Raw genomic sequence first — 23,523 nt, 5'->3', positions numbered from 1 at the left:
ACAGGTACTACAGCTACATGTACTACAGTTACAGGTACTACAGTTACAGGTACTAGAGCTACAGGTACTACAGTTACAGGTACTACAGTTACGGGTGCTACAGCTACGGGTACTACAGCTACGGGTACTACAGCTACGGCTACTACAGTTACAGGTACTACAGTTACAGGCACTACAGTTACAGGTACTACAGCTACAACAGTTACAGATACTAAAGTTACATGTACTACAGTTACAGGTACTAAAGCTACATGTACTACAGTTACTACAGCTACATGTACTACAGTTACAGGTACTACAGCTACAGGTACTACAGTTACAGGTACTAAAGCTACAGGTACTACAGTTACAGGTACTACAGTTACAGGTGCTACAGTTACAGGTACTACAGCTACATGTACTACAGTTACAGGTACTACAGCTACATGTACTACAGCTACAGGTACTACAGTTACGGGTACTACAGCTACAAGTACTATAGTTACAGGTACTACAGCTACAGGTACTACAGTTACAGGTACTATAGCTACAGGTACTACAGTTACATGTACTACAGTTACAAGTACTACAGTTACAGGTACTACAGCTACAACAGTTACAGATACTAAAGTTACAGGTACTACAGTTACAGGTACTACAGGTACTACAGTTACAGGTACTGCAGTTACAGGTACTACAGTTAAAGGTACTACAGTTACGGGTACTACAGCTACAGGTACTACAGTTACAGGTACTACAGTTACAGGTACTACAGTTACGGGTACTACAGCTACAGATACTAAAGTTACAGGTACTACAGGTACTACAGTTACAGGTACTGCAGTTACAGGCACTACAGCTATGTGTACTACAGTTATGGGTACTACAGCTACAGGTACTACAGTTACAGGTACTACAGCTACAACAGTTACAGATACGAAAGTTACAGGTACTAAAGTTACAGGTACTACAGTTACAGGTACTACAGCTACAGGTACTACAGCTACAGGTACTACAGATACAGGAACTACAGTTACAGGTACTATAGCTACATGTACTACAGTTACAGGTACTACAGCTACATGTACTACAGTTACAGGTACTATAGCTACAGGTACTACAGTTACATGTACTACAGTTACAGGTACTACAGCTACATGTACTACAGCTACATGTACTACAGTTACAGGTACTACAGCTACAGGTACTACAGCTACAGGTACTACAGTTACAGGTACTACAGCTACAGGTACTACAGTTACAGGTACTACAGCTACAGGTACTACAGTTACAGGTACTACAGTTACGGGTACTACAGCTACAACAGTTACAGATACTAAAGTTACAGGTACTAAAGTTACAGGTACTACAGTTACAGGTACTACAGCTACAGGTACTACAGCTACAGGAACTACAGTTACAGGTAATACAGCTACATGTACTACAGTTACAGGTACTACAGCTACATGTACTACAGTTACAGGTACTATAGCTACATGTACTACAGCTACATGTATTACAGTTGCAGGTACTACAGCTACAGGTACTACAGTTAAAGGTACTAAAGCTACAGGTACTACAGTTACATGTACTACAGTTACAGGTACTACAGCTACATGTACTACAGCTACATGTACTACAGTTACAGGTACTACAGCTACATGTACTACAGCTACAGGTACTACAGCTACAGATACTACAGCTACAGATACTACAGCTACAGGTACTACAGTTACAGGTACTACAGCTACATGTACTACAGTTACAGGTACTACAGTTACAGGTACTACAGCTACAGGTACTACAGCTACAGGTACTACAGCTACAGGTACTACAGTTACAGGTACTACAGCTACATGTACTACAGTTACAGGTACTACAGCTACAGGTACTACAGCTACAGGTACTACAGCTACAGGTACTACAGCTACAGATACTACAGTTACAGGTACTACAGCTACATGTACTACAGTTACAGGTACTACAGTTACAGGTACTACAGTTACAGGTACTACAGTTACAGGTACTAAAGCTACAGATACTAAAGTTACAGGTACTAAAGCTACAGGTACTACAGTTACAGGTACTACAGCTACAAGAGAGAGGGATGGAGGAGTTGCTGTTTTCTAGAGGTTATGTAATTATAACTCCTGTTATTGCCCTGGTTTCGACAAACACGTGTGGCTGTTAAGTCATGTCACTGTTACATACAGTATGTTTATTATAGCATAATGTAGGTTTAAGACCTTACATACCCCAAGGTAAGTAGGACAAGTACTGTAGTCAGAAGGGTGGACGGACAGACAGGTTTAGGCAGAAACAGGTGTGTGAAACGCACAAATGCAAAGTGCATGCAACATACACACACACACACACACACACACACACACACACACACACACACACACACACACACACACACACACACACACACACACACACACACACACACACACACACACACACACACACACACACACACACAGAGCTCTGAAGCACGAGGCAGGTCATTGCACCCTGCCTGTCATATCTTTGGGGCATGATTCACTCCCCTGTCTTTCCAGAACCATCCCACCATTTGGGGGCGTGGGGTCGTGCCGACATGTTGCCCACCACCAGCTGCCAGTCACCAGGCCCAGCAGGCACGACCATCATCAACATCACCATTATCATCATCATCACTATCGTCATCATCATCACCATCATCATCGTCTTCATCACCATCATTGTCTTTGTCATCATCATCATCATCATCATCATCATCACCAACATCATCACCATCATCATCACCAACATCTTTATCATCATCATCATCACCACCATCACCATCGTCTATCAGCATCATCACCACCATCACCATCGTCACCACCATCATCATCATCGTCTTTATCATCATCACCATCGTCTTCATCGTCATCATTGTCTTTGTCATCATCATCATCATCACCACCATCACCATCATTTTCATCATCATCACCTCGTCTTTATCATCATAATCATCACCATCATTATCATCATCACCATCGTCTTTATCGCCATCATCACCATCATCACCACTATTGTCGTCTTCACCATCACCATCATCATCAGCATCGCCATTTAAAATCGTCTTTATCATCATCATCCGCATCATCATCAGCAATGGTCCAATGATAATATGATGATACAATATCATTGGTTACTTGGAAATCACTACGTCGTCTATGCATGTACGTGCGTACTTGCTTGCTTGTGTGTGTGAGACGTGCCTGTGTGTATGCGTCTATCACAGGGAGAGGATGAGGCAGTTAAGAGGAGATGTCTGGCCAGGGTGCCTGTGATTCACAAGGGACTCAGTCCACTCTGTCATATCTGCTGAGACTCAGGCTTGTGTGTGTGTGTGTGTGTGTGTGTGCGTGTGCGTGCGTATGTTCTGCTGTAACCCTGCTGGTGGTTGCCCTTCTGCTGGCTCAGCGCTAAATGTCAAGGCAAGGAAGGAGGACACACACAAATGCTACAAAACCTAACCTGGCAGACACACAAACACACTGTTTTTAGGTTACCTAAGCATAAGTAAAGTGAACACACACACACACACACACACACACAAAAATTCTTTCTCCCTCTGAAGCCATAGAAATGAAAGTGTGTCACACGTCAACGCACCTGTGTGCGTTTGAGTCTTTTCCATCACGGAAGCATCAGGCTCAGTCCTATTCATGAATGAATGGCCTTTAAATATGTCTCAATACCAGCAGCAAGATTACGTTGACACAAATAGCTTATGACGTCATCAAAGGGAACTAATGCATCAGAGAAAGCACAGATTATTAAGAGACCCAGTGCAGTCAAAAATGTGATTGTCCTACACAACATGGCCAACAGTATGTGGTCACCCTTCAAATTAGTGGATTCGGCTATTTCAGCCACACCCGTTGCTGACAGGTCTATAAAACCAAGCACACAGCCATGCAATCGCCATACACAAACATTGGCACTAGAATGGCCCGTACTGAAGTGCTCAGTGACTTTCAACGTGGCACCGTCATAGGATGCCACCTTTCCAACAAGTCAGTTCTTCCAATCTCAGCCCTGCTAGAGCTGCCCCGGTCAACTGTAAGTGTTGTTATTGTGAAGTGGAAAGTCGAGGAGCAACAACGGCTCAGCCGCAAAGTGGTACGCCACACAAGCTCACAGAACGGGAGCGCTGAGTGCTGAAGCGCATAGCGTGTAAAAATCGCCTGTCCTCGGTTGCAACACTGACTACCGAGTTCCAAACTGCCTCCGGAAGCAACATCAGCACAATAACTGTTCATCAGGAGATTCATTAAATGTATTTCCATGGTCGAGCAGCTGCACACAAGCCTATGATCGCCCAATGCCAATCATTGGCTGGAGTGGTGTAAAGCTCGCCACCATTGGCCTCTGGAGCAGTTGAAACACGTTCTCTAGAGTGATGAATCACACCATCTGGCAGTCCAAAGGACAAATCTGGGTTTGGCGGATGCCAGGAGAACACTACCTGCCCGAATGCATTGTGCCAACTGTAAAGTTTGGTGGAGGAGGAATAATGGTCTGGGGCTGTTTTTCATGGTTCGGGCTAGGCCCCTTAGTTCCAGTGAAGGGAAATCTTAATTCTACAGCATACAATGACATTCTAGACGATTCTGTGCTTCCAACTTTGTGGCAAAAGTTTGGGGAAGGCCCGTTCCTGTTTCAGCATGACAATCCCCCAGTGCACAAATCAAGGTCCATACAGAAATGTTTTGTCGAGATCGGTGTGGGTGTCCTTGACTGGCCTGCACAAAGCCCTGTCCTCAGCCCCATCGGACACCTTTAGGATGAATTGGAATGCCGACTGTGAGCCAGGCCTAATCGCCCAACATCAGTGCCCGACCTCACTAATACTCGTGTGGCTGAATGGAAGCAAGTGCCCGCAGCAATGTTCCAACATCTATTGGAAAGCCTTCCCAAAAGGGTGGAGGCTGTTATAGCTGCAAAGGGGGGACCAACTCCATATTAATGCCCAAGATAATGGAATCAAATGTTCGATGAGCAGGTGTCCACAGACACTACCAAAAGTATGTTTTATATACAGTACCAGTCAAAAGTTTGGAAACACATACTCATTCAAGGGTTTTTCTTTATTTGTACTATTTTCTATATTGTAGAATAATAGTGAAGGCATCAAAACTATGAAATAACACATATGGAATCATGTAGTAACCAAAAAAGTGTTAAACAAATCAAAATATATTTTATATTTGAGATTCTTCAAAGTAGTCATCCTTTGCCTTGATGACAACTTTGCATTATCTACACCATTTTCACCTGGAATGCTTTTCCAACAGTCTTGAAGGAGTTCCCACTTGTGCTAAGCACTTGTTGGCTGCAGAATGCTGTGGTAGCCATGCTGGTTAAGTGTGCCTTGAATTCTAAATAAATCACTGACAGTGTCACCAGCAAAGCACCCCCACACCATCACACCTCCTCCCCCATGCTTCACGGTGGGAACCACACATGCGGATATCATCTGTTCACCTACTTTGTGTCTCACAAAGACGCGGCAGTTGGAACCACAACTCTCCAATTTGGACTCATCAGACCAAAGGACAGATTTCCACCAGTCTGATGTCCATTTCTCGTGTTTCTTCGTCCTTTAGTAGTGGTTTCTTTGCAGCAATTCGATCATGAAGGCCAGATTCACGCAGTTTCCTCTGAACAGTTGATGTTGAGATGTGTCTGTTACTTGAACTCTGTGAAGCATTTATTTGGGCTGCAATTTCTGAGGCTGGTAACTCTAAATAACTTATCCTCTGCAGCAGAGGTAAATGGGTGTTCCTTTCCTGTGGCGGTCCTCAGAGCCAGTTTCATCATAGCGCTTGATGGTTTTTGCGACTGCACTTGAACAAACTTTCAAAGTTCTTGAGATTTTCCAGACTGACTGAACTTCATGTCTTAAAGTGATGATGGACTGTTGTTTCTCTTTGCTTAGTCTTTTACCAAATTGGGCTATCGTCTGTATACCAACCCTACATTGTCACAACACAACTCAACTTTTGACTGGTACTGTATATTTCTACACTATGAGTTTGAAATACTATTGTGAAATTGTGAAAATTATGATAATTCTGTTTGAAAAGACGGCCTGAAATGTCAGCTTGTTTTGGTGGAATGGAGTGTTGGTCTGCCTGGTGACATCACCAGGCGGTTAATTAGTACATTTGAAAGCGAGATCCAAACCTCTGTGTCAATAACAGCTAGTTTTCAGTTTTCCATTACACACTCAGACCACTCCCAGACAGTCCTAGCAATATTCTTGCTTTTTTGTACCATTTTAATTTAAAACAATCACAGTAAGGTACTTAATTGTTACCCAGAAATGATTTGATATGGAGATAAAAACGGCTGCATTGCTGTCTTTCTACACCTGTTGAAGACGTAACTGGGTTATAATGGTGCCTTAAGTCAGCCTTTGTGTCAGAGTGACTCACTCTTAGAGCCTGCGTCACACCACCCAAGCTGTTCTCTGATGCTCTGTGTGTGTGTGTGTGTGTGTGTGTGTGTGTAGACTTCGTCCTGCATAGGCAAATATTGACTGTGGTATTTGTAACATACTTTCCAAAGTTATAAAAACATACAGTAATATGTCATACAGTAGACACAGGGTTAGGTCAAACTAGTTGTTCCTTTTCAGAGAGCAATGGCATGTTTTACATAGAACTGAACTCAGGTGCTCTATCACATTATCATCTCATCTGTGATGGCAAGATATGAGGTCATTTCATTCACTAAGACTTTCATTCTTGAAGGACAATGAATATCATCCATTTGTATTTATTTACTATCCATACATTCAATTGTTAATTCAACTGCTGCTCCTATGAACTAGTAATTTCAGTAAATCCAGCTCATTGACGTGTGTATACCTGACGTAGCCACAAGTGGGCAACAAATCACCCTGTTACTAGCCTGACCATGGTCCAGATACATAACGAGCTGTCGCACAATCCATGATTGGTAGAACGCAAACTTGGTGTAACGCAAACTTGAAAACAGCTTATGTCTTATAGGGTCTTGGGTTCCACCTACTGTACATCTGGCATTAAATGATCGCATTATAGATTCATAATGTACTATAAAACCACTTGAAATATAGGTAACTGACAAAATAAAGGAAACACCAACATAAAGTGACTTAACAGGTAATTGTGCGAACACTATCCAGAACAGCATCAATGCACCTTGGCATTGGTTCTACAAGTGTCTGGAACTCTATTGGAAAGATCCGACACCATTCTGCCACAAAAAATGTGGGGGAAAAATTGGTGTTTTGTTGATGGCGGTGGAAAACACTGTCTCAGGCGCCACTCCAGAATCTCCCATAAGTGTTCAATTAGGTTGGCATAAGGTTTATATCGTTTTCATGCTCTTCAAACCATTCAGTGTCCACTCATGAATTGGGGCATTGTCATCCTACATAGCCATGGTAGCCAAAATAATGGCCTGCCCAGCATTTTAATACATGGCCCTAAGCATGATGGGATGTTAACTGCTTAATTAACTCAGGAACCACACCTATATGGAAGCATCTTCTTTCAATATACATTGTATCCCTCATCTACTCAAGAGTTTTCTTTATTTTGGCAGTTACCTGGAGGTTGTTTTGGTTTTCTTATGCTTGTAATAGAGTAGCCTATTAGAGTTCCTTGAAAAGAGTTAGAATTTCCAGAAAAGAAACTGGCACACCCTGATGTTCTCTTTACTTGAGTAGAAATGCTGCTTCACTATTTACTGGATTTGGCTGCAACACACACCGCCACAAGAGCTTTGGATTTAAAAACACACAAACAGACGTCTGCATGGACGCACACGCTTGAACGTGCACACGGGTGCGCCCACACAGACACACACACTCATGCAGGCATGCATGGACGCACGCACACAGACACCGACACACACACACACACACACACTCAGCAGCACATATGGGTGGCAGATGTGATGTATGAAGCTGAGGTCACAGAGTCCACAGTACCAGCGTTGGATAATTGCCTACCCTGACATAGACATTTCTCAGTGCTCTGTAAAACTCCTATCTGTTCATCCTGATATTGGCAAATCCAGGAAATTTCCTGTGGAATGGAAACCATGTTCTACTCTAAAATATCTAATACATTCTATTACATTCGCATCTACTTCAACAACACAGGATATTAAATGGGAAGGAGTCGGACAGACCTTTATGAGATGGATGACGGTCTTCCTCTTTCCCCTTTGATCATGACTGAATAGAAACTAGAAACTTTAGGATGTCAAATCAAATCAAATTGTATTTGTCACATGTGCCGAATACGGTGAAATGCTTACTTACAAGCCATTAACCAACAATGCAATTCAAGAAAGAGTTAAGAAAATATTTACTGAAAAAACTAAAGTACATTTTTTAAAAGAAGTAACACAAAAGAATAACAATAACGAGGCTATATACAGGGAGTACCAAGTCAATGTGTGGGGGTACATGTAGGTAGGGGTAAAGTGACTAAGCATTGATAATAAACAGCGAGTAGCAGCAGTGTAAAAACAAAGGAGGGGAGGGGATTAGATGAATTGTTCAGCAGTCTTATGGCTTGGGGGTAGAAGCTGTTAAGGAGCCTTTTGGACCTAGACTTGGCGCTCCACTACCGCTTGCCGTGTGGTAGCAGAGAGAACAATCCATGTGTAACGATGTACGCTGAGAGTTGGGAAGCAAGTTCAGGGAGTGAATACATTTAATTAATAAATGAACGTAAACAAAACAAGAAACACTTGAAACAGCGCACCGACATGAAACAGAAACAATAACACCTGGGGAAGGAAACAAAGGGAGTGACATGAATATGGCAGGTAATCAAGGAGGTGATGGAATCCAATGGGGTGTCATGAGGTGCTGATGTGCGTGACGATGGTGACAGGTGTGCGCAATAATCAGCAGCCTGGTGACCTAGAGGCCGGAGAGGGAGCACACAGCAGTAGGACACCGACTAAAATGATCCCAGGGATCAGGACCAGACCGGTCACCTCTGCTGAGGCGCGGGAACATGTCAATGCGGCTGAGGTGAGGGAGCATAGCGACCTAGAGCGCCGGAGAGAGAGCATACATGACAGTACCCCCTCCCCGGCGAGCGGCTCCAGCCGCAGGACGCCAACCAAAGGGACAATCTCGGGGATCAGGAGCGGACCGGTCGCCACCCCGGTTGCTTTGGCCGAGGCACGGGAACCTGTTCACCCAGCTGAGGTATGGGAACCTGTCAAGCCAGCTGAGGCATGAGAGTCTGACAAACCGGCTGAGGCCTCCCTGATAGCTCCGGTACTGACACCTGGACCCGACATCACCTCCAACACAAAAATAAACAAAAAACACTCCTTGATGCTTCCCTTTGGTGAGGCATTATTCTGTAATGTGTTCGCTGAGAGTCGGGAAGCAAGTTCAGGGGGTGAATGCATTTAATAAATGAACGAACATGAACAAAACAAGAAACACTAACAGCGCACAGACATGAAACTGAAACAGAAACAATAACGCCTGGGGAAGGAACCAAAGGGAGTGACATAGGAAGGCCCAATTTGACACAGCCTAGTATATACAGTATCAGTCAAAAGTTTGGACACACCTACTCATTCAAGAGTTTAAAAAAATATGTTTTACTATAATAAATAAATAAATATGACTACTATAATAAATAACACATGGAATCATGTAGTAACCAAAAAAGTGTTAATAAATTAAAAAAATATTTATTTGAGATTAGTAGTCACCCTTTGCCTTGATGACAGCTTTAAACACTCTTGGCATTCTCTCAACCAGCTTCACCTGGAATTCTTTTCCAACAGTCATGAAGGAGTTTCCACATATGCTGAGCACTTGTTGGCTGATTTGCTCTGCGGTCCAACTCATCCCAAACCATCTCAATTGGGTTGAGGTCGGGTGATTGTGGAGGCCAGGTCATCTGATCCAGCACTCCATCACTCTCCTTCTTCGTCAAATAGCCCTTACACAGCCTGGCGGTGTGTTGGGTCATTGTCCTGTTGAAAAACAAATGATAGTCCCATTAAGTGCAAACCACATGAGATGGCGTATCACTACAGAATGGTGTGGTAGCCATGCTGGTTAAGTGTGCCTTGAATTCTAAATGAATCAAACAGACAGTGTCACCAGCAAAGCACCCCACACCATCACAGCTCCTCCTCCATGCTTCACGGTGGGAACCACACATCATCTGTTCTCCTACTCTGTGTCTCGCAAAGACACAGCGGTTGGAACCCTAAATCTCAAATTTGGACTCAGCAAACCAAAGGACAGATTTTCATCGGTCTAATGTCCATTGTTCATGTTTCTTGCCTCAAGCAAGTATTTTCTTCTTATTGGTGTCCTTTAGTAGTGGTTTCTTTGCAGCAATTCGACCATAAAGGCCTGATTCACGCAGTCTCCTCTGAATTGTTGATGTTTAGATGTTTCTTGAACTCTGTGAAGCATTCATTTGGGCTGCAATTTCTTAGGCTAGTCAATCTAATGAACTTACCCTCTGTAGCAGAGGTAACTCTGGGTCTTCCTTTCCTGTGGCGGTTCTCATGAGAGCCAGTTACATCATAGCACTTGATGGTTTTTGCGACTGCACTTGAAGAAACTATCAAAGTTCTTGAAATTTTCCAGATTGACTGACCTTCATGTCTTAAAGTAATGATGAACTGTCATTTCTCTTTGCTTATACCACCCCTACCGTGTCACAATACAACTGATTGGCTCAAACGCATTAAGAAGGAAAGAAAATCCACACATTAACTTTTAACAAGGCACACCTATTAATTGAAATGCATTCCAGTTGACTACCTCATGAAGCTGGTTGAGAGAATGCCGAATATTGTGCATAGCTGTCATCAAGGCAAAGGGTGGCTACTTTGAAGATTCTCAAATATAAAATATATTTTGATTTGGTTAACACTTTTTTGGTAACTACATAATTCCATGTGTTATTTCATAGTTTTGATGTCTTCACTATTATTCTTCAGTGTAGGAAAGAGTAAAAATAAAGAAAAACCCTTGAATGAGTAGCTGTGTCCAAACTTTGACTGGTAATGTAGGTCCTGGATGGCAGGAATTTGGCCCCAATGATATGCTCGGCTGTACGCACTACCCTCTGTTGCACCTTATTGTTGGATGCCGAGCTGTTGCCATACCAGGTGGTGATGCAACTGGATAGGATGCTCTCGATGGTACAGCTGTAGAACTTTTTGAGGATCTGGGGACCCATGCCAAATTTTTTCAGTCCCCTGAGGGCGAAAAGGTGTTTTCGTGCCTTCTTGACGACTGTCTTGGTGTGTTTGGACCATTATAGTTTGTTGGTGATGAAGACACCAAGGAACTTGAAACTCTCGACCCGCTGCACTACAGCACCGCCGATGTGAATGGGGGCATGTTCTGCCCTCCTTTTCCTGTAGTCCAGGATCAGCTCCTTTGTCTTCCTAACGTTGAGGGAGAGGTTGCTTTCCTGGTACCACACTGCCAGGTCTCTGACCTCCTGCCTATAGTTTGTATCATCATTGTCGGTGATCAGGCCTACCACTGTTGTGTTGTCAGCAAACTTAATGATGGTGTTGGAGTCGTGCTTGGCCACATAGTCATGGGTGAACATGGAGTACAGGAGGGGACTAAGCACGCAGTCCTGAGGGGCCCCCGTGTTGAGGATCAGCATGGCAGTTGTGTTGTTGCCTACCCTTAACACCTGGGGGCGGCCCATCAGGAAGTCCAGGATCCAGTTTCAGAGGGAGGGGTTCAGTCCCATGGTCCTTAGCTTAGTGATGAGCTTTTTTTTGACACTATGGTGTTGAAAGCTGAGCTGTAGTCAATGGGGCGCTGTAAGGGCGCTGTACTGCAGCGCCAGCTGTGCCACCAGAGACTGTGTGTTCGCGCCCAGGCTCTGTCGTAACTGGCCACGACCGGGAGGTCTGTGGGGCAACGCACAATTGGCATAGTGTCGTCTAGGTTAGGGAGGGTTTGGCCGGTAGGGATGTCCTTGTCTCATTGCTCACCAGCGACTCCTGTGGCGGGCCGGGCGCAGTGCACGCTAACCAGGGTTGCCAGGTGCACGGTGTTTCCTCAGACACATTGGTGCGGCTGGCATCCGGGTTGGATGCGCACTGTGTTAAGAAGCAGTGCGGCTTGGTTGGGATGTGTATCGGAGGACGCATGACTTTCAACCTTTGTCTATCCTGAGCCCGTACGTACGGGAGTTGTAGCGATGAGACAAGATAGTAGCTACTAACAATTGGATACCGAAAAATGGGGTAAAATAAAATAGGTTTTCCTTTTGTCCAGGTGGGAAAGGGCAGTGTGATTGAGACTGCATCATCTGTGGATCTGTTGGGGCGGTATGCGAATTGAAGTGGGTCCAGGGTTTCCAGGATGATGATGTTGATGTGAGCCATGACCAGCACTTCATGGCTACCAACGTGAGTGCTACGGGGCAGTAGTAATTTAGGCGGGTTACCTTCACTTTCTTGGGAACAGGGAGTATGGTGGTCTGCTTGAAACATGTAGGTATTACAGACTCGGTCAGGGAGAGGTTGAAAATGTCAGTGAAGAAACTTGCCAGTTGGTCCGCGCATGCTCTGAGTACACGTCCTGGTAATTCGTCTGGCCCCGCGGCCTTGTGAATGTTGTCCTGTTTAAAGGTCTTGCTCACATCGGCTACGGAGAGTGTGATCACACACGTCTGGAGCATCTGGTTCTCTCATGCATGATTCAGTGTTGCTTGCCCTGAAGCGAGTATAAAAGGCATTTAGCTAGTCTGGTAGGCTCACGTCACTGGGCAGCTCGTGGCTGGGTATCCCTTTCTAGTCCGTAATATTTTGCAAGCCCTTCCACACCCGCCGAGCGTCAGGGACGGTGTAGTAGGACTCAATCTAAGTCCTGTATTGCCCCTTTCTTGTTTGATGGTTCATCTGAGGGCATAGTGTCCTGAATAGTGTCCCACTCCTTGAAAGCGGCAGCTCTAGCCTTCAGCTCATTGCAGTTGTTGCCTTTAATCCATAGCTTCTGGTTGGGATATGTACGTGTGGTCACTGTGGGGACAACGTCCCACTACATATTCCAGTCTGTCTTATCAAAACAGTCCTGTAGCGTAGCATCTGTGTCATCTGACCACTTCCTTATTGAGCGAGTCACTGGTACTTCCTGCTTTCATTTTTGCTTGTAAGCAAGAATCCGAAGGAAAGAATTATGGTCAGATTTGCCAAATGGAGGGTGAGTGAGAGCTTTGTATGCGTCTCTGTGTATGGAGTAAAGGTGGTCTAGAGTTTAAGTTTGCCTGCATCAAAGTCCCCTGACCACTAGGAGCGGCGCTTCTGGATGATCATTTTTTTATGTGCTTATGGCGTTATACAGCTTGTTGAGTGCGGTCTTAGTGCCAGCATCGGTTTGTGATGGTATATAGAGGGCAATGAAAAATATAGATGGAAACTCTCTTGGTAGACGGTGTGGTATACAGCTTATCATGAGGTACTTTAACTCAGGCGAGTAATACCTTGTTATTGACAAAATTATTAAGTGCTTAGTACATTTTACCCCTATTTCAAAGATTTGTAGCTGTGGGCTTGAAGTAGTGTTTTTCTATCCCGTTCTGGATGTTTCTAATCCAGCAGATGATAGATAGTCATCACGAGAAATGCTGAGAAGAGCTGATTGAGGGATGGATGAATGGGGAGAGGGGAGGAGGAGAGGAGGTGAGGAGGGATTCTTAATCTCATTATCCCTTTCCTAATCATCAAGGAGTAATGTGTGTTCATACCTCTCTATGCCTCACACCTGCTATAAACTACCCTAGCAGAAACACATACAGACAGACACACATTATATACACACACCTATTTATTTATTCTACACAGACAGACAGCCATATAGAAAAATGTCTTCAGATATGGATGGGACCATGCTCCTGGGGGTGGAAGGCATTAAGAAAACCATCCTGTATGGAGGGACAGCTGAGATGCCCCGGTTCATTACTGGGACCAAGGTAGGCCTCACTCTCCATCTCAACGTATTCCTCTGCTTCAACCTCTCAATCTCTATCCAAATTCATCGATTTCAATCTCTCTACTTAATTTATAATCCTCAGTCTTTCTCTCGTTCTATTTCTCTTGATCTGAATCTATCTATTTAAACATAACTCCATCTATTGACTTTTCTATCCTCCATCTATCTCAAATAGTGGAGGTTTTATCTAGGCCACAGACAGTTACTCATCCAGTGCTTTGTCTCCAGTTCCAGACAAATCTGATTACTGTAAAGAAGATGGTTGCAATAGATTCTAGAACATTGTGTAGATTCAGAAAATAAAATGTTTGTCTCACTCACATTAGGCAAATAAAATGGTCTTACTTATGGAGTCATATGACACTATTCATTCCATTAGTAATGACATGGTACAATATCTTATAATGTCGCATCCTGCCTGTCAACAGGGACCACATACCCACACCAGTATGATCAGTGTGTAAAGGGGTGGCATTTGGTGGAACTGGAGAATCTGGAGGAAAATGACTAAATCCAAATGTCTTCTTCCTTTCTCTCCTACACCTCTTCCATACTGTACATCCTCCTACATTTCCCCTTTCACCCCCTCCACATCATCCCCTCTTCTTCACCCCCCCTCCACAGGTGACCTTCCATTTCCGTACCCAGCTGTGTGATGATGATCGTACGGTGATAGACGACAGTAAGGTGACGGGCGTGCCAATGGAGGTGGTGATCGGGAACATGTTCAAGCTGGAGATCTGGGAGACCCTGCTCACCTCCATGAGGATCGGAGAGGTGGCCGAGTTCTGGTGCGATGTCACCGTGAGTAAGACTCATACTCCCACAATGCAGTGCCACAGTAGCATACTTCCTATTCAAACATTAGAGTCTAGATTCTAAATACAACTCTAACACCTCTCCAGAAGTCAACTCTCAATTAAAAAAGGTTTGTCCTAAGTAAACTTGAAGGAAAATCGAACAATTCCTAAATATTTTAACTAGGGAGACATTTAACAAAAGCTAAGGTATCAATCACATCAGATTAAAGTCTCTCGTGATAGTCGGCCTGCATCTTACAAGGAACTAAAAGAGACACCACCCATTATTACAGTATTGTCAAAAACACAAAAGCTCCTTCTATTCAGAGCATACTGAGTAAACACCTAAATATCTCAATAACTCTCAGTAGCATGAGACACAATACAAACACACTGGAATATCATAAACCTAATATCATACACCTAATACAGGTGCTTTGTTGTTCTGTGTGTGCATTGCCAGTGTTGTGTGTCATAATGATGATAGTTAGAAACAACTTAACCTCAACCCACGATTGAAAGGATACAGATGTTTCTGTCAGTTCCCCTTTTTGGTATATGCCCCTTCTCAGATATCTCTAGTAAGCTTTGAAAAGCACACATTTTCTGAAAATATAGGCCCTACTTTCAGTTGTCTGTGTTATCTGTGTTCTTCAACGTATTGTGTCTGCAATTGTAGGCTTTCCAGGGGTTTGGTTATATATTTATATTTGGTAACACCTTATGTGGATAGTCTACAGAATATCAGTAACATTTCAACTAAATATATACTAACCCTAACCCTAGCTCTAACCCTAACCTTAGCCCTTATCTTAACCCTTACTTACCCTAACCCTAGCTCTAACCCTAACCTTAGCCCTTATCTTAACCCTTACTTACCCTAACCCTAGCTCTAACACTAACCTTAGCCCTAAACTTAACCCTTACTTACCCTAACCCTAACCTTAACCCTTATCTTAACCCTAAACGTAACCCTTATTTACCCTAACCCTAGCTCTAACCCTAACCGTAGCCCTTATCTTAACCCTAAACTTCACCCTTACTTACCCTAACCCTAATCTTAGCCCTTATCTTAACCCTAAACTTAACCCTTACTTACCCTAACCCTAGCTCTAACCCTAACCTTAACCCTAACTGTAATCTTAGGAAGCAGTTGCTTATCAACAGGTAGTTTGTTGAAAGTATGACCATTTCTAGAGCATCTACAGATGGGAAATACAGACTATCCAAATAAAGTGTGACCTTACACTGAGTGTACAAAACATTAAGAATACCCTTCTGACCCTACAAGGTGAATAAGGCGTCCCACAGGGATGCTAGCCCATGTTGACTCCAATGCTTCCCACAGTTGTGTCAAGTAGGCTGGATGTCCTTTGGGTGGTGTACCATTCTTGATACACATAGGAAACTGTTGAGCGTGAAAAGCAAAGCAGCGTTGCAGGGCGCCTGGCACCTACTAAGATACCCCGTTCAAAAGCACTTACATATTTGTATTGTCCATTCACCCTCTGAAAGGCACACGTACACAATCCATGTCTCAATTGTGTCAAGGCTTAAAGATACTTCTTTAACCTGTCTCCTCCCCTTCATCTACACTGATTGAAGTGGATTTAACAAGTGACATCAACAAGGGATCATATCTTTCACCTGGATTCATCTAGTCAGTCTATGTCATGGAAGGAGCAGGTGTTCATAATGTTTTGTACACTCAATGTGTATTTGTTCAACATACAACACCTGTTGTATGTAACCTAAGGTTGCTATCTACAACACCTGTTAGTGAGGGTAACCTAAGGTTGCTATCTACAACACCTGTTATTGAGGGTAACCTAAGGTTGCTATCTACAACATCTGTTAGTGAGGGTAACCTAAGGTTGCTATCTACAACACCTGTTATTGAGGGTAACCTAAGGTTGCTATCTACAACATCAGCTAGTGAGGGTAACCTAAGGTTGCTATCTACAACACCTGTTATTGAGGGTAACCTAAGGTTGCTATCTACAACATCAGCTAGTGAGGGTAACCTAAGGTTGCTATCTCCAACACCAGCTAGTGAGGGTAACCTAAGGTTGCTATCTCCAACACCAGCCATTGAGGGTAACCTAAGGTTGCTATCTCCAACACCAGCCATTGAGGGTAACCTAAGGTTGCTATCTCCAACACCAGCCATTGAGGGTAACCTAAGGTTGCAATCTAAAACACCAGCTAGTGAGGGTGTTGTGTGTGTGTTCTATTTTCATCTTTGGGGGACTTCTTTTCCCCTCAGTTATTTGTGTCTGCTAGAGTCTGGCTGTGTTTGTATAACATATATTGTGTGCTTAATTCTGTGTGTGTGTGTGCGCGCATTTGAGTGCGTATGTGCATTTGTATGTGTATGTTGGTGGAGGAGACAAACAGGTGGAGAGCTTAGAGAGTGTAATTAATCCCCAGCAGCTTCACCTTTCCCTAATCGCCTGTGATTACTGCTGACCATAAAGAAACCCTGGGACGGGCTTTAAACCAGCTGGGGTACAGCCATTCTTTCATTATCTAGTAACTACAACCTGGGCGCAGTAGGCTACATTTATACAGAAGGCTACATTCTGTCTATACAGTAGGCTACATTGAGTGACCCTACTAGCAAAGATTTTTTATAAGTAAACCAAAATAACCACAACCTGTCATTTCAAACGTGAACAAATGAGTCATAGTGGGCAGAACAAGGAAGGAGGTGGGCAGAACGCCTACTCTGTGAAGTGGGCATGTGCAATAACTCAATTTGCCTGTCCACTCCTTCTAAAAAAATTTTTTTTTTTTTTTTTTACTTTGGCAAAGGGTAAAGTCTACAAAACTTAGTCCACTCTGTTCCTAACGTATTTTAGTTTTGGGAACAGAATACTGTATTAAGATCAAATGTTTAATCGATGAGAAAATGTGCAGAATGTCGGCTAAAATCCATCTAGTTCCATCTTCTCCCACTGCTGGCCACTGGGCTTAGTGAGTGGAAACGCCAAGCGGAAGCTTCACATTAATACATCCGGTGAAATATCTGTCTCTAGTGTGGAAGGTCAAATGAATTGTTTACTCATCCCAACCAGTGGAGGGCAATATTGTTACATTGGATACATAGTTCAGTTGAAGAGAATAGACCGGGTTTCAAAGATATTTGTGTATTCACAAATACAATATTTATCCAGGGTCCTTTCTGGTTTGATTGACAGACTAAGTATGAAAGACAAAGAGCAATGTCATACTCCACCCATTCTAATCCGATCAATTCCGTGAAAAAAGGGAAACGCCTATATCAGGAAAAGACTAATTCAATGACATGTCTTATATCATATAGCTCTGGTTAACTTTTCTTGCCCTGTCTCTCTGTGTCTGTCTTTCTTTCTTTCCCTAGCACACTGGCCTCTACCCCCTGGTGGCCAAGAGCTTGCGGCGCATCGCGGAGGGCAAGGACCCTGTGGACTGGCACATCCATTCGTGTGGCATGGCCAACATGTTTGCCTACCACACCCTGGGCTATGATGACCTGGACCAGCTACAGAAGGAGCCTCAGCCTCTCTACTTTGTACTGGAACTGGTCAAGGTTAGAGGGAATGGAGACATACACAGAGACACATACACATACACAGATATTGCACACACACACAAATACAGACATATTGCGCACACAAGACACACACTGATCTTGCTCATATTCTCTGTGTGTATGTGTGTGTGTGCGTGTCTGTGTTTTTGATTTATTATGCATGTGGGTACCAAAAGTCCTCACAAGGAAAGCAAAACAATGAACTTTCGGACAAGTGGGGACATTTCACCGGTCTCCAAAAGGAAAAAGCTGTTTTAGGCTTAGGGGTTAGGTTCAAAACAAATAAAACATTTTTGGTCACATACACGTGATTAGCAGATGTTATTGCGGGTGTAGCGAAATGCTTGTGCTTCTAGCTCTGACAGTGCAGTAATATCTAACAAATTGCAGAACATATACCCAATACACACAAATCTAAGTAGGAATGAATTAAGACTATATACATATGGACAAGTGATGTCAGAGCGGAACTAAGATACAGTAGAATAGTATAGAAAACACTATATACCTATGAGTAATGCCAGATATGTAAACATTAAGTGACTAAGATACCGTAGAATAGTATAGAATACTGTATATAGATATGAGATTAATAATGCTAGACATGTAAACATTATTAAAGTGACTAGTGTTCCATTCCTTAAAGTGGCCAGTAGAGTCTGCTGCCTATGCCTATAGGCAGCAGCCTCTAATGTGCTAGTGATGGCTGTTTAACAGTCTGATGGCCTTGAGATAGAAGCTATTTTTCAGTCTCTTGGTCCCAACTTTGATGCATCTGTACTGGCCTTGCCTTCTGGATGATAGTTGGGTGAACAGGCAGTGGCTCGGGTGGATGATGTTCTTGATAATCTTTTTGGCCTTCCTGTGACATCAGGTGCTGTAGGTGTCCTGGAGGGCAGGTAGTTTGCCCCCGGTAATGCGTTGGGCAGACCCTCTGGAGAGCCTTGCGGTTGCGGGTGGTGCAGTTGCCGTACCAGGTGGCGATACAGCCTGACAGAATGCTTTCAATTGTGCATCTGTAAAAGTTTGTGAGGGTTTTAGGTGACAAGCCAATCTTCTTTAGCCTCCTGAGGTTGAAAAGGTTCTGTTGCACCTTCTTCACCACACTGTCTGTGTGGGTGGTCCATTTCAGTTTGTCAGTGATATGTACGCCAAGGAACTTGGAAGTATTCCACCTTCTCCACGGTCCCATCGATGTAGATAGGGGGGTGAACCCTCTGCTGTTTCCTGAAGTCCACGATCATCTCCTTAGTTTTTGTTGATGTTGAGTGAGAGGTTGTTTTCCAGGCACCACACTCCTAGATTCCTCACCTCCTCCCTATAGTATGTCTCGTCATCATTGGTAATCAAGCCTACTACTGTTGTGTCATCTGCAAACTTGATGATTGTGTTGGAGGTGTGCTTGGCCATGTAGTCATGGGTGAACAGGGAGTACAGGAGGGGGCTGAGCACGCACCCTTGTGGGGCCCCAGAGTTGAGGATCAGCGGAGTGGAGGTGATGTTTCCTACCTTCACCACCTGGGGGCAGCCAGTCAGGAAGTCCAGGACCCGGTTGCACAGGGGGAGGTTCAGACCCAGGGCCTCGAGATTAATGATGAGCTTGGAGCAGCCTGCCTATAGGGAGCGATTGAATATGCCCGTAAACACACCAGCCAGCTGGTCTGCGCATGCTCTAAGGATGCTGCTAGGGATGCCATCTGGGCCGGCAGCCTTGCGGGGGTTAACACGTTTAAATGTTTTACTCACGTCGGCCACGGAGAAGGAGAGCCCACAGTCCTTGGTAGCGGGCCACGTCGGTGGCACTGTGTTATCATCACATTGTGTGAAGAATGTGTTTAGCCTGTCCGGTAACAAGACGTCGGTCTCGGCGACGTGGCTGGTTTTCCTTTTGTAGTCCGTGATTGTCTGTAGTCCTTGTCACATACGTCTTGTGTATGAGCCGTTGAATTGCGACTCCATTTTATCTCTATACTGACGTATAGCTTGTTTGATTGCCTTGCGGGGTGAATAACTACACTCTTTATATTCTGCCATAATACCAGTCGCCTTGCCATGTTTAAATGTAGTGGTTCGCGCTTTCAGTTTCGCGCGAATGCTACCATCTAGCCACGGTTTCTGGTTAGGGTAGGTTTTAATAGTCACAGTGGGTAGCACATCTCCTATACACTTCCTTATAAACTCAGTCACCGTATTTGTGTATGCGTCTAGATTATGGGTTTATGGGTTAGGGAAAATATTTTGATTAGGAATCAATTGTTTGGTCCCCACAAGGATAGTAACACAAATGTGTGTGTGTGTGTGTGTGTGTGTGTCTGTGTGTGTATATGTGTGTGTCTGTGCCTGTCTGCCTTTGTGTTTGTGTATCCCAGGTGCAGCAGCCCAGTGAGTATGACAGGGAGTCGTGGGCTCTGAATGATGAGGAGAGACTGAAGGCTGTGCCCTTGCTCCACGGCCAGGGGAACAAGCTCTACAAACTGGGGCGCTACCAGGACGCCACCAACAAATACAAAGAGGCCATAGTCTGCATCAAGAACATACAGCACAAGGTACTGTAACAACGGATCAGGAATAGCGGTGTGGAATAATGACTTTGGCTTTAGTTTTCAGAGTTCTTGAGTATAACCATATTTTAATCATGACTTCCATTTACAAAGTACACCCTCGATGCTTTGTGTGTTTGAGAATTGTATGTGTGTGTGTTTGTATGTGTATGTCAGTGTGTGTGCGGGTGCGTGCGTGCATATATGAATGTATTCATCCATGGTGTGTAACAGTGTGTATCCCCCTCCCCCAGGAGAAAGCATGGGAAGCCCCCTGGCTGAAGCTAGAGAAGATGGGGAACATGCTGACTCTCAACTACTGCCAGTGTCTGCTCCGTATGGAGGAGTACTATGAGGTCATAGAGCACACTAGTGACATCATCAATCAGCACCCAGGTACCTCAGGCACACACAATATTTTATGAAACCTTACAGGAAAAGCACTTCAGACAACAACAAATAGTCAATGGGCGAAGTGTGAAGAAATGTAAATTAGGGTCTAGCCCAAAGCGAAAAGATTTTTTAAAACATTATCTCTGTATCTGCCTGTGTGTGCTTCTCTATCTGTTTGCATATGTGTGTGTTCATCCTAGGTGAAATGAAGGCGTTCTACGTGCGAGGGAAGGCCCACATTGAGGTGTGGAACGAAGCTGAGGCGCGGGCTGACTTTGAGAGGGTTCTAGATCTGGACCCTGGCATGAAGAAGGCTGTTAAGAAGGACCTGGGTGTCCTCAACATGAGGATGGAGGAGAAGAATGAGGAGGATAAAGTCAAGTACAAGGGCATGTTCTGACATGGCCCAGGAGATATGCAGATATGGAGGGGGAGGGTCAATGTCAAAGTTAAAGTGGACAGCACAGATGGTGCTTGTGGAGGAAGAGAGGAGAGATGGGCAAAGCAGGAGTGAGAGAAAGAGAGAGAAAATGTATCCTAGATCATTGTTACTTATTTATCTATGTTTTTCCTGGAACATTGTTTGGTGGTCAATCCATTTGGGTAGAACATGTATCCATTATGTCTGACTTGAATGGTTGAAGCCCAACAAGTACTGCATCTAGTCATAAAATGCAAATAAATCTTGGTGTAGATTATGTACTCATCAGATATTGAACGAATATGTTATTTTGTTCTTTCTTTTAATCCATGGCACACTACATGACCAAAAGTATGTGGACAACTGCTCCTCGAACATCTCATTCTAAAATCATGGACATTAATATGGAGTTGGTCCCCCCTTTGCTGCTATAACAGCCTCCACTCTTCTGGGAAGGCTTTGCACTAGATGCTGGAACATTGCTGCGGGGACTTGCTTCCATTCAGCCACAAGAGTATTAGTGAGGTTGGGCACTGATGTCGGGGATTAGGCCTGGCTCACAGTCGGTGTTCCTATTCATCCCAAAGGTGTTCGATGGGGCTGAGGTCAGGGCTCTGTGCAGGCCAGTCAAGTTATTTCACACCGATCTTGACAAACCATTTCTGTATGGACCTCATTTTGTGCATGGGGGCATTTGTCATTCTGAATACTAAAACGGGAAAGGGCCTTGCCCAAACTGTTGCCACAAAGTTGGAAGCACAGAACCGTCTAGAATGTCATTGTATGCTGTAGTGTTAAGATTTCCCTTCACTGGAACTAAGGGGCCTAGCCCGAACCATGAAAAACAGTTCCAGACCATTATTCTTCTTCCACCAGACTTTACATTTGGGCAGATAGTGTTCTGCTGGCATTCATCACTCCAGAGAACGCGTTTCCACTGCTCCAGAGTCCAATGGCAGCGAGCTTTACACCACTCCAGCCGACGCTTGGCATTGCACATGGTGATCTTAGGCTTGTGTGCGACTGCCTGGCCATGTAAACCCATTTCATGAAGCTCCCAAAGAACAGTTATTGTGCTGACATTGCTTCCAGAGGCAGTTTGGAACTTGGTAGTGAGTGTTGCAACTGACGACAGACAATTTATACGCGCTATGCTTTTCAGCACTTGGGCGGTCCCATTCTGTGAGCTTGTGTGGCCTACCACTTAGCGACTGAGCCGTTGTTTCTCTTAGACGTTTCCACTTCACAATAACAGCATTTATAGTTGACCGGGGAAGCTCTAGCAGGGCAGAAACTTGACGAACTGACTTGTTGGAAAGGTGGCATCCTATGACGCTGCCACGTTGAAAGTCTGAGCTCTTCGTTAAAGCCATTCTACTGCCAATGTTTGTCTATGGAAAATGCATGGCGGTGTGCTCGATTTTATACACCTGTCAGCAATGAGTGTGGCTGAAATATCTGAATCCACTAATGAAGGGGTATCCACATACTTTTGTTCATATAGTGTATCTATATTGTTTAAAGGGATTTTCATACACTGACAAAAAATGTATACCGTCAATAAGCTTAGCCAATTCTCTGTATCTTGTTGCCACCATTACATTCCACTAGATGGCATTATTTCTATAGCATACACCTCAGGGCTAAATACTGTACTATAAAAGTTGATCTATCAACAACTACTCCAATAACAAAGAGGAAGTTTGAACTGTGTTGGGGGGGGGGGGTCTATGATAATTAATTCACCAGTATGGCACAATGGCAGT

At 44.1% G+C, this 23,523-nt stretch overlaps 1 protein-coding gene across 1 annotated transcript; it reads left to right on the top strand.

The window, feature by feature from the left end:
* Positions 1 to 13,819: 13,819 nt before the first annotated feature.
* LOC139382906 (aryl hydrocarbon receptor interacting protein-like 1) lies at positions 13,820 to 22,049 on the top strand. The gene is made up of 6 exons (XM_071127167.1): positions 13,820 to 14,009; positions 14,654 to 14,833; positions 18,212 to 18,400; positions 20,773 to 20,949; positions 21,198 to 21,339; positions 21,537 to 22,049. Exons 1-6 carry the CDS (start codon positions 13,902 to 13,904, stop codon positions 21,734 to 21,736), a joined length of 996 nt encoding a protein of 331 aa, XP_070983268.1. The 5' UTR covers positions 13,820 to 13,901; the 3' UTR covers positions 21,737 to 22,049.
* Positions 22,050 to 23,523: the final 1,474 nt, after the last annotated feature.

The sequence above is a fragment of the Oncorhynchus clarkii genome, chromosome 24, assembly GCF_045791955.1.
Source record: "Oncorhynchus clarkii lewisi isolate Uvic-CL-2024 chromosome 24, UVic_Ocla_1.0, whole genome shotgun sequence".
NCBI lineage: Eukaryota > Metazoa > Chordata > Actinopteri > Salmoniformes > Salmonidae > Oncorhynchus > Oncorhynchus clarkii.
The sequence above is the reverse complement of the archived record's forward strand: the minus strand, read 5'-3'. Positions and strand labels throughout refer to the sequence as shown.

Bases quoted from the DNA above. Each gene is read 5' to 3' on its own strand.
- LOC139382906 (XM_071127167.1), top strand. From the start codon at position 13,902: ATGTCTTCAGATATGGATGGGACCATGCTCCTGGGGGTGGAAGGCATT. The intron at 14,834-18,211 runs GTGAGTAAGACT...TTCTTTCCCTAG, and splicing joins AGTTCTGGTGCGATGTCACC to CACACTGGCCTCTACCCCCT. The intron at 20,950-21,197 runs GTACTGTAACAA...CCCCTCCCCCAG, and splicing joins TCAAGAACATACAGCACAAG to GAGAAAGCATGGGAAGCCCC.